Source organism: Larus michahellis, chromosome Z, assembly GCF_964199755.1.
Source record: "Larus michahellis chromosome Z, bLarMic1.1, whole genome shotgun sequence".
NCBI lineage: Eukaryota > Metazoa > Chordata > Aves > Charadriiformes > Laridae > Larus > Larus michahellis.
The window spans coordinates 55,878,927-55,892,437 of NC_133930.1; the positions used below are offsets into that span (position 1 = coordinate 55,878,927).

At 46.6% G+C, this 13,511-nt stretch overlaps 1 protein-coding gene and 1 long non-coding RNA gene across 3 annotated transcripts in view; one reads left to right on the plus strand and one right to left on the minus strand.

Annotated features, from left to right (window-relative positions):
* The window catches only part of LOC141736122 (uncharacterized), a 56,518-nt gene extending 44,186 nt beyond the window's left edge, over positions 1–12,332 (minus strand). The window contains exon 1 of the long non-coding RNA XR_012584900.1: positions 12,226–12,332. This is a non-coding gene — a long non-coding RNA (uncharacterized LOC141736122). The remainder of the gene's footprint in view (positions 1–12,225) is intronic.
* The window catches only part of SLC44A1 (solute carrier family 44 member 1), a 67,122-nt gene continuing 64,844 nt past the window's right edge, over positions 11,234–13,511 (plus strand). For both annotated transcript variants that reach the window (XM_074569847.1, XM_074569846.1), the window contains exon 1: positions 11,234–11,457. In XM_074569847.1, coding sequence (XP_074425948.1) covers positions 11,431–11,457 — 27 coding nt within the window. In that variant the 5' untranslated portion in view covers positions 11,234–11,430. The remainder of the gene's footprint in view (positions 11,458–13,511) is intronic.

Consider the following 13,511-nt stretch of genomic DNA (forward strand, 5'->3'; position numbering starts at 1 on the left):
TACCCTAACAAACAAGTGCTAACAACTGATACTTCATGCCCACCTAGAAACTCACAGGGAGGAACAGCTGCTGCAAGAGGTATTCAGCCAGACCCAGGTAAAAGAGAACACAAGAACAGGGGGAGCCAATATCGTCTCTACTTAGAGTGAGGGTAGCTCATCTGCCTCTCCTCAAGCAGAGTATCAGGCACACTGTTTGACACCTGCTTAATGACTTCCATGATGACTCACAGAACAAAAGCTCCTCACAACAGAATGAATCTGCACTATAAAACAAATGTGATCCTTCCTACAACCTCAGTATCTGAGGCAGAGGTTATCTATTCCTCTGAGCCTGAGAAGATGTAGAAATGTCACAGGAAAATACTCCATGGGAAATCCACTACCACAGAAGAATTGTTCTGAAGAAGGACCAAATGCGGCCAGGTCAGCTATCCTAATTCTCTCATAGGTTAGTCTCCCCCATTGAAGAAGGCAGATCCATCCATTAGAGGGATGGAAGAAGTCTCCTCTTCCTGCACCCAGCCACCAAGCTGGGTGGTAAGCTGCAGAACGCATGCTTTGGAGATATTGTAGAATTGGTGGCTCTGATCAGAGAAAAGCTCTGCAGTAGGATGACATTTATTCTAGGAGAGCCCCTGAGGTTTAGCTGTTTAGCAAACGTGATGGAATAAAAGCTGAAAAGGAGGCCAGGTCCTTGAGACTTTTACCTTACCATCATTTTTATTCCAATTGAGTTCTCTTACTGTTTTAAGAAATATTTTGACTAGGCAGTTTCTCATTGAAAACCTCAAGTTCTTTGAAACGGAAACTTCTTGTGGTACTGCACAAATCTTGCCCTAAATCTGTCAGAAAAGAATTTTGATACCTGAAGAACAATGTATGATCTATACTAGAGTCTGCCCTTGGTCATTAACCCAAACATAACCAACTGTTCAAGTAGTGAGGCCTTCACTTGGAAAATGAGTGAACAGCAGCACAATAGTTCCAAAAGCATCTGCAATAACTTAGCAATTAGCTGATCAAATAAAAAAGTAGCTCTTTTATTTTTTAACAGAAAAAATGTGGAGTCAATTCCTTTTTTTTTCATATTGCAGAACAAATAGCAACTGAAGTCTGGTTTTGAGGAATAGTCACTTTTTTACCACTGATAAGGAGGTTTTATTGTGTTAAGTCCAACGTCTAACATAAGCTGTCTGAGGGTCAGAGAACCTGTGTTTTCTCCCTCTATTCACAAATATTCCTGCCTTTCGCTGTTTTCATTCATTCATTGCTCCTACTTTGCAAACAGAGACTTGCCATACCCTCAACCTGTCTCAAATGCACAGTGCATCAGGAAGCAGTGACAGGGGCAGCTGCTCCACAAGGGAGGTAAGCTTGTAACTGGGAGCTCACCCACAAGGAGCCAGGATGCAGAGCAAATCCAGGTCAGGATCAGGGCCAGAGAGAGCGACGGGGGTCAGAGAGACCAGAAACAAGGCAGTCTGATGTCAAGCCAGGCAGCCCAGCCAGTGGGTCTGGGTCAAGGTGAGGACTGGGCCTGACACATCTGCATCCACGGCTGTGATATGGAACAGCAGCAGAACCTGAGCGTAAGAGCAGCTCCCAGGGAAGAGGAGGGGCAGGCCCTCGCCTCTGGCCTTCTCCACAACAGTTCTTACTAGTGAAGGAGGTGACCTTGGGCTCAGACAGCTAAACTTAACTCAGCCAACTAAACTCCTAGGAGGTGGGTGTTCTCTGGGCCCTACATAACGAAGATCTGAAGCAAGAAGGGAGAGGTTCCCTCACGTACTTCTAAAGGTTGCAAGAAGCTTTCTGGCAGTAATGAGCTGTTATAAGCATCCACCTTGGACGGACTTGGTGGATAGACTCCACCTCTCTAAAGTACACAACATTCCCACAGGACTGTTAAGAAAATCCATTTCTTCCACATTTGAATGTTTTCCATCTTCTATCTTGAAAAGTGCCTCACCAAATCTTTGGAATTTCAAAGTGACACACTTTTCACTCTCCCCCAACTCCTACCAGAAACAGATGCAAGAGCATCCACTGCATCCTGACCTGGCATTTTTCCAGCGTGCCATGAAAACTGATAAAGCTGCACTGTTGGTACCCAGGGTCTGTCAGAGTCTCTATGGTCAATACCTATCTAGCTGCCTTGGTCAGGTTTCTGGAATCTAAGCAGCGAGGTAACAGAGGCGGTGACAGGAGGAATAAAGAAACCCTCTTCAGTTAACTACTAGCACTCATCCCACCTTCTCCCATGTTCTTAGTTTGCTGCTGGGGTCCCCTTACCCCAGTATCTCAGTTCTGTCTCATTAATCACTTTCTCATTAATCCTGCAACAGAAGTTAAACACTTCTGCTTCTCTGCCACAAGGGTGATGATGTCACAGCAAAAGAGCTATTTCCCAGCATCACCTGCTCAACAGTGATGTGAAGCAACAACATGTTTGGCGTGTCAGCCTATTATCTACAGGCAAACTGTTTATGCTTTTAGTTTGGAAGTATTCTCCTACCTAAGAACTTAAAACAATTGTCAACAGGAGCATTAATAGCAGGAAAAACTGGTGCAGGTGACTAGAGGCTGGAGTTTGAATGGTGTCAGGAAGAAGCAAAGAGCAACCAGAACATTCTGGAGTACTGCTAAGTTAATAGTTATGGCAAAGGCAGTTAAAAAATTCCCGCAGACAAATCCTGGCTTTCTGCTGATTATAAAACAATTTACTTGGTGGATATTATTCCAGTATTTAGGGGAATGCTTTGCCAAATGAAACAGATGTAGCCAGAACAAAACAAAACAAACCTAAAAAAACCATTGACTGATTGCGTTCCTATAAAATACTTCTGAGTTTGAATGAAAAATCAGATGCAACTGTATCCCTGCAAATTCTGCAGGCGAGACATAGCTTCCAGGTAATCAAAGACCTGGCAATCAAAGTGCTGACAAGAAAAAATGCTTGTAGAAGTTAATAGGACTTGCTGTTCTCAAGAATAACGTCAACAAATATTTTCTATTTGGTGTTTATACCACAGGCGTTCTGGGGTGCATCAAGAAGAGTGTGGCCAGCAGGTCGAGGGAGGTCATCCTCCCCCTCTACTCTGCCCTGGTGAGGCCACATCTGGAGTACCTTGTCCAGTTCTGGGCTCCCCGGTTCAAGAAGGACAGGGAACTGCTGGAGAGGGTGCAGCAAAGGGCTACCAAGATGATGAGGGGACAGGAACACCTCTCTTATGAGGAAAGGCTGAGGGACTTGGGTCTCTTCAGTCTGGAAAAAAGACGGCTGAGGGGGGACCTTATCAACACTTATAAATACTTAAAGGGTGGGTGTCAGGAGGATGGGGCCAGGCTCTTTTCAGGGGTGCCCAGAGACAGGACAAGAGGTAATGGGCACAAACTTGAGCATAGGAAGTTCCACGTAAACGTGAGGAGGAACTTCTTTACTTTGAGGGAGGCAGAGCCCTGGAACAGGCTGCCCAGAGAGGTGGTGGAGTCTCCAACTCTGGAGACATTCAAAACCCGCCTGGACGTGTTCCTGTGCAACCTGTTTTAGGTGACCCTGCTCTGGCAGGGGGGTTGGACTAGATGATCTCCAGAGGTCCCTTCCAACCCTATGGTTCTATGATTTTTTTTCTGCACCCGAGTTTTTTGTGGCCTTAAACCCCACAGCTGTTAGTAAGAGGTGGCATCAGCCATCACAAGCCAAGGGACACAGGCAGCCTGGTATCTGATACTGCTAAGCAGAGGCAACCTGTATCTACTGGAGCACTTATATTGTTCACAGTACCATCCAGCTGTCCAGCACCAGGAAGGATGGAAATCGTCCAACTAGACCAGCTAGGTCACACAAGGTATACCACTTGCAAAGTTTAAATTATTTTCTTAAATTAGCAATGTGAGTTTTTCAAAAAGAAAGTCAAGATTAACAGGAGCTGATGGATGCACAAAAAGTCTCCATCTTCTCTGCAAGCCAGAAAAATTAACTTAACATTAGATTTTCAAACATTCTTATGATTACTTACAGGCTTTCACTAAGCAAAGCACTTAATTATGAGTTTAAAGTTAAGCATGTGTACATATGTAGGAAACATGCAAATTGAGATCCTCAATTTCAAATATATCTTGATGCCTGTTTATATATATATATAGGTACTTATTTTTGTAATTGGAGTAGTGGGCATTGTATAAAAAGAAATTGCTTTTCAATTTTTTAATACCCTCATTTTAAAGGTGAACATGAGTGATGCAAAGAAAGCCAAGGAGCGAGGCTGAGTCATGGTTTAACCCCAGCCAGCAGCTAGGACTACACAGCCACTCGCACAGTTCTGCTGTTTCCCCACAGAAGGGCAGGGAGAAAAGTGAGAAAAGGAGGGGAAAGGGAAAGAAAAAAACCTTGCGGGTTGAGATAAAGACAGTTTAATAGAAACAATAACAGAAAAGGATAATAATAATGATGATGACACAAGTCACTCTCACCACCTGGTGAACTGGTACCTTCCCAAGCAGTGATCACAGATTCCCACCTCCCAGCCATACCCCATTTATATACTGAGCATGACGGTACAGAATATTCCATTGGCCGTTCCATTGTTCTGTCTAGGCTCCTTCTCAGATTCTATGGGAAGCTGAAAAGAGTCCTTGAAGAGTATAAACATCACTTAGCAACGACTTAAACAATATGCATTTTTTACGTTGCTTTCACAGCAATCACTAGAAAGAAAATTAACTCTTTCCTGGTTGAAACCAGGACAGACTGGGACCTTTAAAACCCACCCTAGAAGGAAAATGCCCAGTGAAACTCAGTATGAAGCCCCTTGTATCTTTTCCTGTTAGCTTTACGTTATGTTAGCTCTTGTGGCTGTATGTATACTGCCAGTTGCAGTATGGAGCTGAATTATGCTGAGACCTATGACAGTCCCATCTCTCTACCCACCTTGCTGATATAACTCAGCCTCAAAGTTTCAAGAGTACTTTCAAAGACTCACGCACAGGATACTTGTCAGTATTTTGAGCTTCATCAGCGTCTATTCAGCTACATTCAGTATATGAACGATGGTTTGTGTCAATGATAAAGCACTGTTTGGTCTTAAGCCTGCACCTGAGTTGAATAGCAATTCTGAGCCCGTTGTAGATGTTCTCCACAACCAGTAGTCCAGACCTGTGCCAATCCAGCAACCTCTACTTGGCCATTACTATAACTAAGCTATAAAATTCATCACAGTCTGAGTCAGCCTCCGCAGAGTGATGTCTCTACTCCTTCTCTCTCATACAAAACACTATACAGAAAGCCAGAGCCACACAACACGTTGAATATTGCCATGTCTCCTTTCTAGTCTTATGCTGAGAAAAAAGCTGAATCTTGAGGAATGCTTCCTTGCATGACATCAAGGAGCAAAGAATGAACAATGCATCCCTCCACAGCCCCTCTTCCCTAAGAAAACAAATGGCAGGTCTCTTTAGCATAGTTTTTTTCAGGCAATGACTTTTCTCCAAGAGATTTACTGCAGCAGCCTTACAAGAGATTTGTAGCAGGCAGTGCTCCATCTGTAGTCTTATATCCTCCATGTGAGAGCCGTAATTCTTCTTGAGTGAAATGACAGGCGATCATAATGGCTAATCATGTATTATGATGATACTGTCTCTACAGGAAGGACTGCACTTGGCTTTCTGTGCCTCCTTTGAGCAACACAAAACTTTCTTACAAAGCTGGAACAAATTACATTTTCCTGGTTGTTAACGTGACATCAGTTGGGTACCCCACCCCTCACACGCAACGGCACTGTCCCAGCTATTTTTAAGGATGTTTTCTGAAGAGTGGATTTCTCGGGGGGTCCAATACTGGATATGGAACATTACAGATGCAAATTCCTACCATGATTCTGACTCAGGCTGATAACAATGTAAATGTGTGACAGATGTTTCACTTGTCTGAAATGATCTACTCAAACAGTTCTTCATGCACAGGTGTCCAACATCAGAACGAAGTCCAGCAGGTTTGAGATAGTGCAAAGCAACATGTTTTAATATAGAAAGGATATCTATTTTATTTTCATTGTGGTGTGAATGGACTACTGTAGGGAGAAAGCACATGTTTAGAAAGCCATTTTGCCAACACACTTAAATATTATTCTTCTAATGGGTCTTGAACATTATTGATAGCCACCAATGGACCAGATCTCCACCATATAGCTCTGTCCTCTCACCAAAAACTTACATCTCTGAGTACAATGGACTAAAATCTTGATTCAGAAGTGGGGAAAGAAAATTTCACCTTCCTGATTCATTCAGAAAGCTCTCTACTGCTTTCTCTTTCCTTGGAGTCTCCAGTTCTCAAATTGAAACCGAACCATCGTGACCAATTTATGGGGCTGCAGCACAAAGTAGAATCACAGCAGGTTTTCTGACTTTCCCAGTAAGTTCACTGAATTGACTTGCTCCTCTGTGGTCAGACAGACAGCAAGAAGAAAATCTTAGCTTTAACTTGTGAGAGCTCAGACTTACTGAGCAATATGCAACTTTTCTTAGTCAGAGATGAAAAGGTCTGTAAGAATCCTGCCATTCTAATTGCAAAGGAGGATTATGTGAATGCTTTTGCCATGACTGAGTAAAATTCATTACTGACAGGATGTTTGGGGTACAAGCTGGAGTTTGAAGATACAGTTCTGTTCTCTGCTTTGTAATTGGTGTCCTGTGTGACTTGACACAAGCACCCATGCTGTAGTTCCTCAGCAATAAACAAGTGCAATGGCATGGTTGAACTTTTCAGGAAGATGACCAGTTTCAGGTGGATTCTGAGATATGCAAGATAGTGAGGCCATGGGGCTCTGAGTGTGTCAGTGGGCTTTATCTCCACATTGCTTATAGAGACAGGCTGACAAACTATTCACCATGCGTTTGCTGGAATGCCTTCTGGCATTGTATTTTTGTTAGTATTCTGCTGAAATCACAGAATCACAGAATCACAGAATGGTTCAGTTCGGACCTTAAAGATCATCTAGTTCCAACCCCCCTGCCCATGGGCAGGGACACCTCCCACTAGACCAGGCTGCTCAAAGCCCCATCCAGCCTGGCCTTGAACACTTCCAGGGATGGGGCATCCACAACCTCCCTGGGCAACCTGTTCCAGTGCCTCACCACCCTCACAGGAAAGAATTTCTTCCTAATAGCCAACCTGAATCTCCCCTCTTTCAGTTTGAAACCATTACCCCTCGTCCTATCATTACACTCCCTGATAAAAAGTCCCTCTCCATCCTTCCTGTAGGCCCCCTTTAGGTACTGGAAGGCCGCTATAAGGTCTCCCTGGAGCCTTCTCTTTTCCAGGCTGAACAACCCCAACTCTCTCAGCCTGTCCTCATAGCATAGGTGCTCCAGCCCTCTGATCATCTTCGTGGCCCTCCTCTGGCCCCTTTCCAACAAGTCCATGTCCTTCTTGTGTTGAGGACTCCAGACGCTGGATGCAGTACTCCAGGTGGGGTCTCACCAGTGCAGAGAGGGAGAATCACCTCCCTCGACCTGCTGGCCACGCTTCTTTTGATGCAGCCCAGGATGCTGTTGGCTTTCTGGGCTGCAAGTATGCATTGCCAGCTCATGTTGAGCTTCTTGTCTACCAGCACCCTGGTCCTTCTCCTCAGGGCTGCTCTGAAGCCATACTCCACCCAATCTGTATTTGTGCCTGGGATTGCCATGAGCCAGGTGCAGGACCTTGCACTTAGTCTGGTTGAACTCCATGTGGTTTGCACAGGCTCACCTCTCAAGCCTGTCCAGGTCCCTCTGGATGGCAAGCTTGAGAGGTGGGCCTGTGTGAACCTCATGTGAACCTTTTCACAAATACGAAAGCTAACAATTCTTTTGGTCACTGGGCACATTATGGAGGGAATAGGTGTGATTCTGTATTTAAATAGATTTAAAAAACCCAACCAACCAAACAAACCAACAAAACAGGAATACTGAGGCTAAACACACAGCATAGGATTTTTTAAAACGCCGAGTGGTTGCCAAGCATTCATAGGTGCGGATTTATTGGTAGGTGGAAGAAGTCAGCAGAATGATAATAATCGGAGTTTGTGTATTAGAAGAGGGAGGTGAACACACAGACTGTAACAATGTGTTGCTAGCACAATACCCCATTTTTAGTCTGCATGACGCAACTTTTCCCTTTCATTAACAGCAAGGCCAGGTTTGGACTACCTCTTGATTGAGCAGTTAGCCCAGTACTGAGCTTGTTTGAAAACTCCATCCCAAAATCCATACTTCAGAACATATCCAAATGGTCTGAATTTTATCTGCTGCTATTTTAAAGGTATTTCTCTCTTTAATATGGCACGGAAGCTATAGATTGTTTTGTACCTTGGAAAATCCTTAGGTGTTTAAATACGTGTGCCTAAGGTTAGGATCCTAGACCTACTAAGAAATATAAATAGTACCACACAATTTTTTCTGGAATGTTTCCTTATCTTCATTTTCTCCTCCCCATAATTCCCAGAGGGGAAGCATTCTGGATACAACCTACAATTTACTCAACCCAAGTACTAAAGGCATTTTTGTCATTTTAGGGCCTTCTCTCTGTTGCTGTCTCCCTTTCTCAGTATCAGATGATACTTCAGAAACTCTAACTTGTCATTCGGAGTCTAGCAATGAAATGAAAATATAGATAAAGCTCATCTTTCTTGGCTGAGAGGAGAAGGGCAGACACAAATCTGTTACAGAAAAAAAATGTAGATTCTTATTAACATTAAATCTGGGCAGTCTGATTTGCACTTTAGCAGCTTGTGATGTAACCATGCCTTATAGCAGATTACAATCAGCTTCAGAAAGAAATCCATAAAGCACAGTTCAAAAAATGCACTTAGGCGTATGCTTAAAGTTCAACTTCTGTATTACTGAATTAAGATTCAGCAATTCCCATTTCAATCCCTTCCAGTTTCTTCCCCAACACCTAATCTGAATAAATATAAAAGCAAGTGAAATCACGAATAAGCAAGAACCTTTTAACTTTTCCTCTCCTTTGTGTGACTGGCCAAACAAAGCACTGTTAAATTAATGAAAGTCAGACATCTACCCCTGCTGCTATTACCGCATCCCTGTCAAAAATGCAACTAATTTCCTTGGGCCAGGAGCAGAGATAAGGACAATTACTCTGGTGACTATTTCTAACACTCAGATTTGTCCAATTTCTTTCAATAGTTGTCACATACTTACAATAAACCTGTTACCTATGCTACAGCCGGTATGTCTTTACAAGCTTTTCCATTAAGGCTCTCCCAGACAATGAAGGACTGGCATTTTTGAATCACTGTAAAGCTACCATTCCCCCTACGCAGCTGCACAAAGCTTTTGAATATTGGCTAGAATGCCCTTTTTTTATTTTGAAGAGTCCACAAATCTGGGGGGGCGGGGGGCAGAGACTGTGCTTTAATCCATCGCTATCTGCTGATAACAGTGCTGAACGTGTTTAGTCTACATGCAAAAAGTAGGAGACAGTATTTAATTACCATGACAACACTTTGAGGTCCTAAATGAAACATAAGAACTATTGAAAAAAAATTAATTTGGTCTATTTAACAGACTGACTAAATAACATCTCTGGTAAAGACATCATGCTCTTGTTACCCAAGCAAATGAAAAAGACAAACATGGGGACAAAAGGCAATTTTATAAATGGCAAAAGAGGAACAGAGGAACTGAAGGGGCATGTCCAAAGTTACACAAGAATTGACTACAGATTTCTTGTTATCCATTCTTGTGTCTATCACAAAAGAAACATACCTCCTGGAGAGCGTTCCTGCAAAACAGTTCTTTGATGGTCACACCTTTGAATAAGACAGAATGGGGTGGAACAATGACTAAAAAGGGCAATGTACATATAAGTGGTAAAAAGGTATTTTAACCAGGTATTAGAAAATATGGAAATTTTGAGAAGTGATTTTACTTGCTGATAAACTGAGAAGAGCTAAAAAAAAAAAGAAAGTATGATTCACAATTCACCCACATGCCAGTTTTTGTTCTATTTTGGAAGCCTAACAAGACTCCTTCCCTAGTCACAAGGCCTCCTTTGCCTCATTCTGCCTGTCAAAGGATCATTTTAAACTGAAGTCACTGCAGTGTTATTTCCAATCATGGATATTCTATTACATTGATTGAATTAAACTTGCTTTAGAGTTAAGATTCAGCAAAAAATAATTTCACTTAGAGTATCACTTAATATGTTTAGGCCATGTCCAAATAAAACTGCTGGGACGGTAAGTTTATGCTAAGAGGGACTGTGAGTTTCTTTCACTCTGAGAAAAGCTGGCGCGTTTGCTGCCATTAACAACTACAAGATGCAGCCATGTATTTACTTCACTGGTTCAGAAGCTGTGAGGCATCTGTTGCTGCCTGCATGGCTTAGGAACATGGTCCAGCGTACTGTTCAGAGACTGAACTTCTGATCAGCTAACTATGCAGCAAATGTCATCCTGATGTAGTTCACAAAATCATCTCTTTTCAGTTACCGAGGCATACACCTCAAAAGAATAACACCTGCATCTGCACCTCTGGGAAGGCTACAAAGCTTGCCAACATCAGCTGCGAAAACATGGCAATCAACTGTGACTCCAGGGGATACACTCACATCTTTTGCAATCACTCAAGGCTACCATTTCAGATGACTGGGTGCTCCCCACGTTGTGCCAATGGTAAGAGCTGGTCTGGAGAGTGGGATAAGCCACGCTGAAGGGAGCACAAGACACAGGCCTGCCAGACTGGATTTCTCAAGCATCTCACCCCATCAAGCAGAGGCAACTCAAGCCCCTCTCGTGCCTGCAAAACACATACTACAGGCCTACGCAAGCAGGTCCCTTCTCCCTCTCAGGGAGCACCCGCCACTTGGAAGCCACCCTGCCCAGAGCACGGATTCCCAACGCAGCTGCCCCCCCATGCTGCCCCCGCACGGGGCAGCGCTCCCTCTTCCCGGGGGTCGAGGGGGAAAAAAGAGGGAGAATCGTCTGACCATGCCCAGCCCCGGAACGGCGACAGCCAGGGCCCGAGGGCCGAGCCTGCCGCCCGCCACCAGCCCTGCCGTCGCCTTGGCGACCGGGCAAAAGCCATTGACGCCAGCGGAAGCGGCGCGCCGGGCGGAAGCGGGGGCGGAGCCACCCGCGCAGGCAGGTACCCCCCTCGCTGCAGCACCTTGGCCCCGCCCCGCCGGCCCCGCCCGCCGCAGGCCCCGCCCCTTCCCCTCAGCCGCGGCCGCCGCCGCCGCGGGGGGAGGATGAGGGGGCGCCGCGGTGGGGCTGGTGCTGCAGCCGCGCTCGCCTGATCGGGCCCGGCGGTTCCCCGGCGGTCCTCCGCTCCGCCTCGCCGCCGCCCCGGGGCGGGCCGTCGCGGCGGGTGGATGCCCAGCGCCTGCCTGGCGCCTAGCGGGCAGCGTCAGGGCAGGGACCCGCGGACGCCATGGGCTGCTGCAGCTCCGCCGCGCAGGTGAGCGGCCCGCGCCCGCCGCCGGGCCCTGCTGTCCCTCTTCTCCCTCCTCGGCTCCCCCCTGGCCCTCCTGCCTCCCCTGCCGGGCCCCGTCCCTCCGCCTGCGGGCCCACTGGCCCCCGTGGCTGTGGGACCCCTCCCCAGCTCTGCCCCCCAGGCTGTCGCATGGCTCTGCACCCGGTTACCACCCCCCCCGCCCCAAGCCGCGCTCTCCGGTGGCTGTGCGTCCCCTTTAGCGCCTCATAGCCCAGCTCTCCCATGGCTGCGCACCACTTTGCTCCCTCCCGCCACCGTAGCCTCACTCCCCTATGGCTGTGCCTCCCCTCGCTACACCTGTAGCCCCACTCTCCCGTGGCTGAACACGCACTGGCATCCCCCATAAACAGAATTTCCCATGACTGTGAACACCTTGCTTTCCCTCCCTCCCTGTCGCCCCACCAGCAGCTCTGCGCTCCCATGGCTGTCAGCGCGTTGCTCTCCCCTCCCATAGTCCTGTTTCTTCATGGCTATGAACCCCTTTTCACCCCCCTCCCACCCCCCAAGCACACCTCTAGCCTTGATGCACATAACTGCGTTGTTTTGCTCCCTGCTATAGCTCTGTTCTTCCCCCTTACGGCTGTGCACCCTCTTCTTCACCCCCATAGCCCTGCTCCCACCCTTCTATGGAATTCTACCTCTGCACTGCTCTGCACACTGTTCTGTGTGGATGCGCATCATCTTGCCCCTTATTCCTCCAACCCCGCTATCACTTTGCAATCTTTGCCTTACCCTGCTCCAGTCCCCTGCCACGGCTGCGTGGGGACCCGTGGGGGGTCATGCTGCATGCCTCCAGCTCTGCCCTGCCATCCTCATACTACCTTGCACCCCTGTCCTATGGCTCTGCACTCCCTCCTACCCTCTTCAGTGCCTCGATGCGTCCCCCCCCTAAATAGCTCTGCACTGCCTCCCCTTCCCTGCCGCTTTTCCGTGGGGTCCGTGGTGCCCCACCCCGGGGAGAGGAGCCATCTCCTGTGAGGAAACTTGTCTAAGGCCTCCCCCAGGTCCACTGCCTCTGGAAAGAGACACGGTCCTGATCCCAGCCCCTTCCCTATTCCACGGCTCAGGGTTCAGGTGCCTCCCTGCATCCTGTTTCCTGTGTGTGACTGGCCCCATGCACATCTCTTATTCGTAGCTCGGTTTTTCTTCCTTGCCCCTCCCCCCCCCGCTCTGCTTTGCCCTTACTGACTCCTTTTTTTTCCCCCAGAGTGGTGCTGCCAAGCAAGGCACAATCGGGAGCTCCACCCAGCGCTCCAGTTTGCGGCTCTGCTTCCCATTTTAACTTTCCCTTTGAACAACACGACCACAGTTATGCTGTTTTTCGCTTGGCTCCTTTCTGACGGCTGTAGGACGAGTGATCATGACTAATGCTATGGCTGTGCCTTGCCTGCTTGTAAATGTTAGTTTCCTTTGGCTGTGTCACTTGCGGTGGCTGAATCCAGCTTCCAGCAGACTGCTTATGTGGGAAAGTCCGTCTCTGCTGTCCCAGATGACTCATCACAGAGATGAGTTTTTGTAGCTTATCCGTTCAGGCAGAATTTTTTTTTTTTTTAATAAGGGCTCTGTCCTTCCAATGCAAAACACTGCAGAGAGCTGTCCAGTTGCAATAGGGAACATCCTTTCCGTACAGCAAATTTTGCTGCAAAGAGGAAGACAATCAGCTTTATGGTGCATGAAGAAATGGTTTGAATTTCAGAGAGGGAAATATATGCCAAATGTTAGTGGAAGATTTTTAAATTGTTCGGTCACTGCAGTAGACTGCCAGAGGAGGTTGTGGAGCCTGTATTGTTTGAGGTTTGCTAAAAAACATGTTAGATAAACATCTGTCAGGAGTGACTTAAGGAAAGCTGATAGAGACTTGGAGCACTGAGAGTGAAGTTGGTGTTTTGAAATCTTTTCCAACCTTATTTTCCGTGCTTCCTATCCAAATTGCTTAAGTGTTTAATAGGCCCTTTCTAGCTCTTCTTTATGAATTTGAATCGCTGTTCGCTGTTAACGTTCTTTTCTTAAATGAAAAT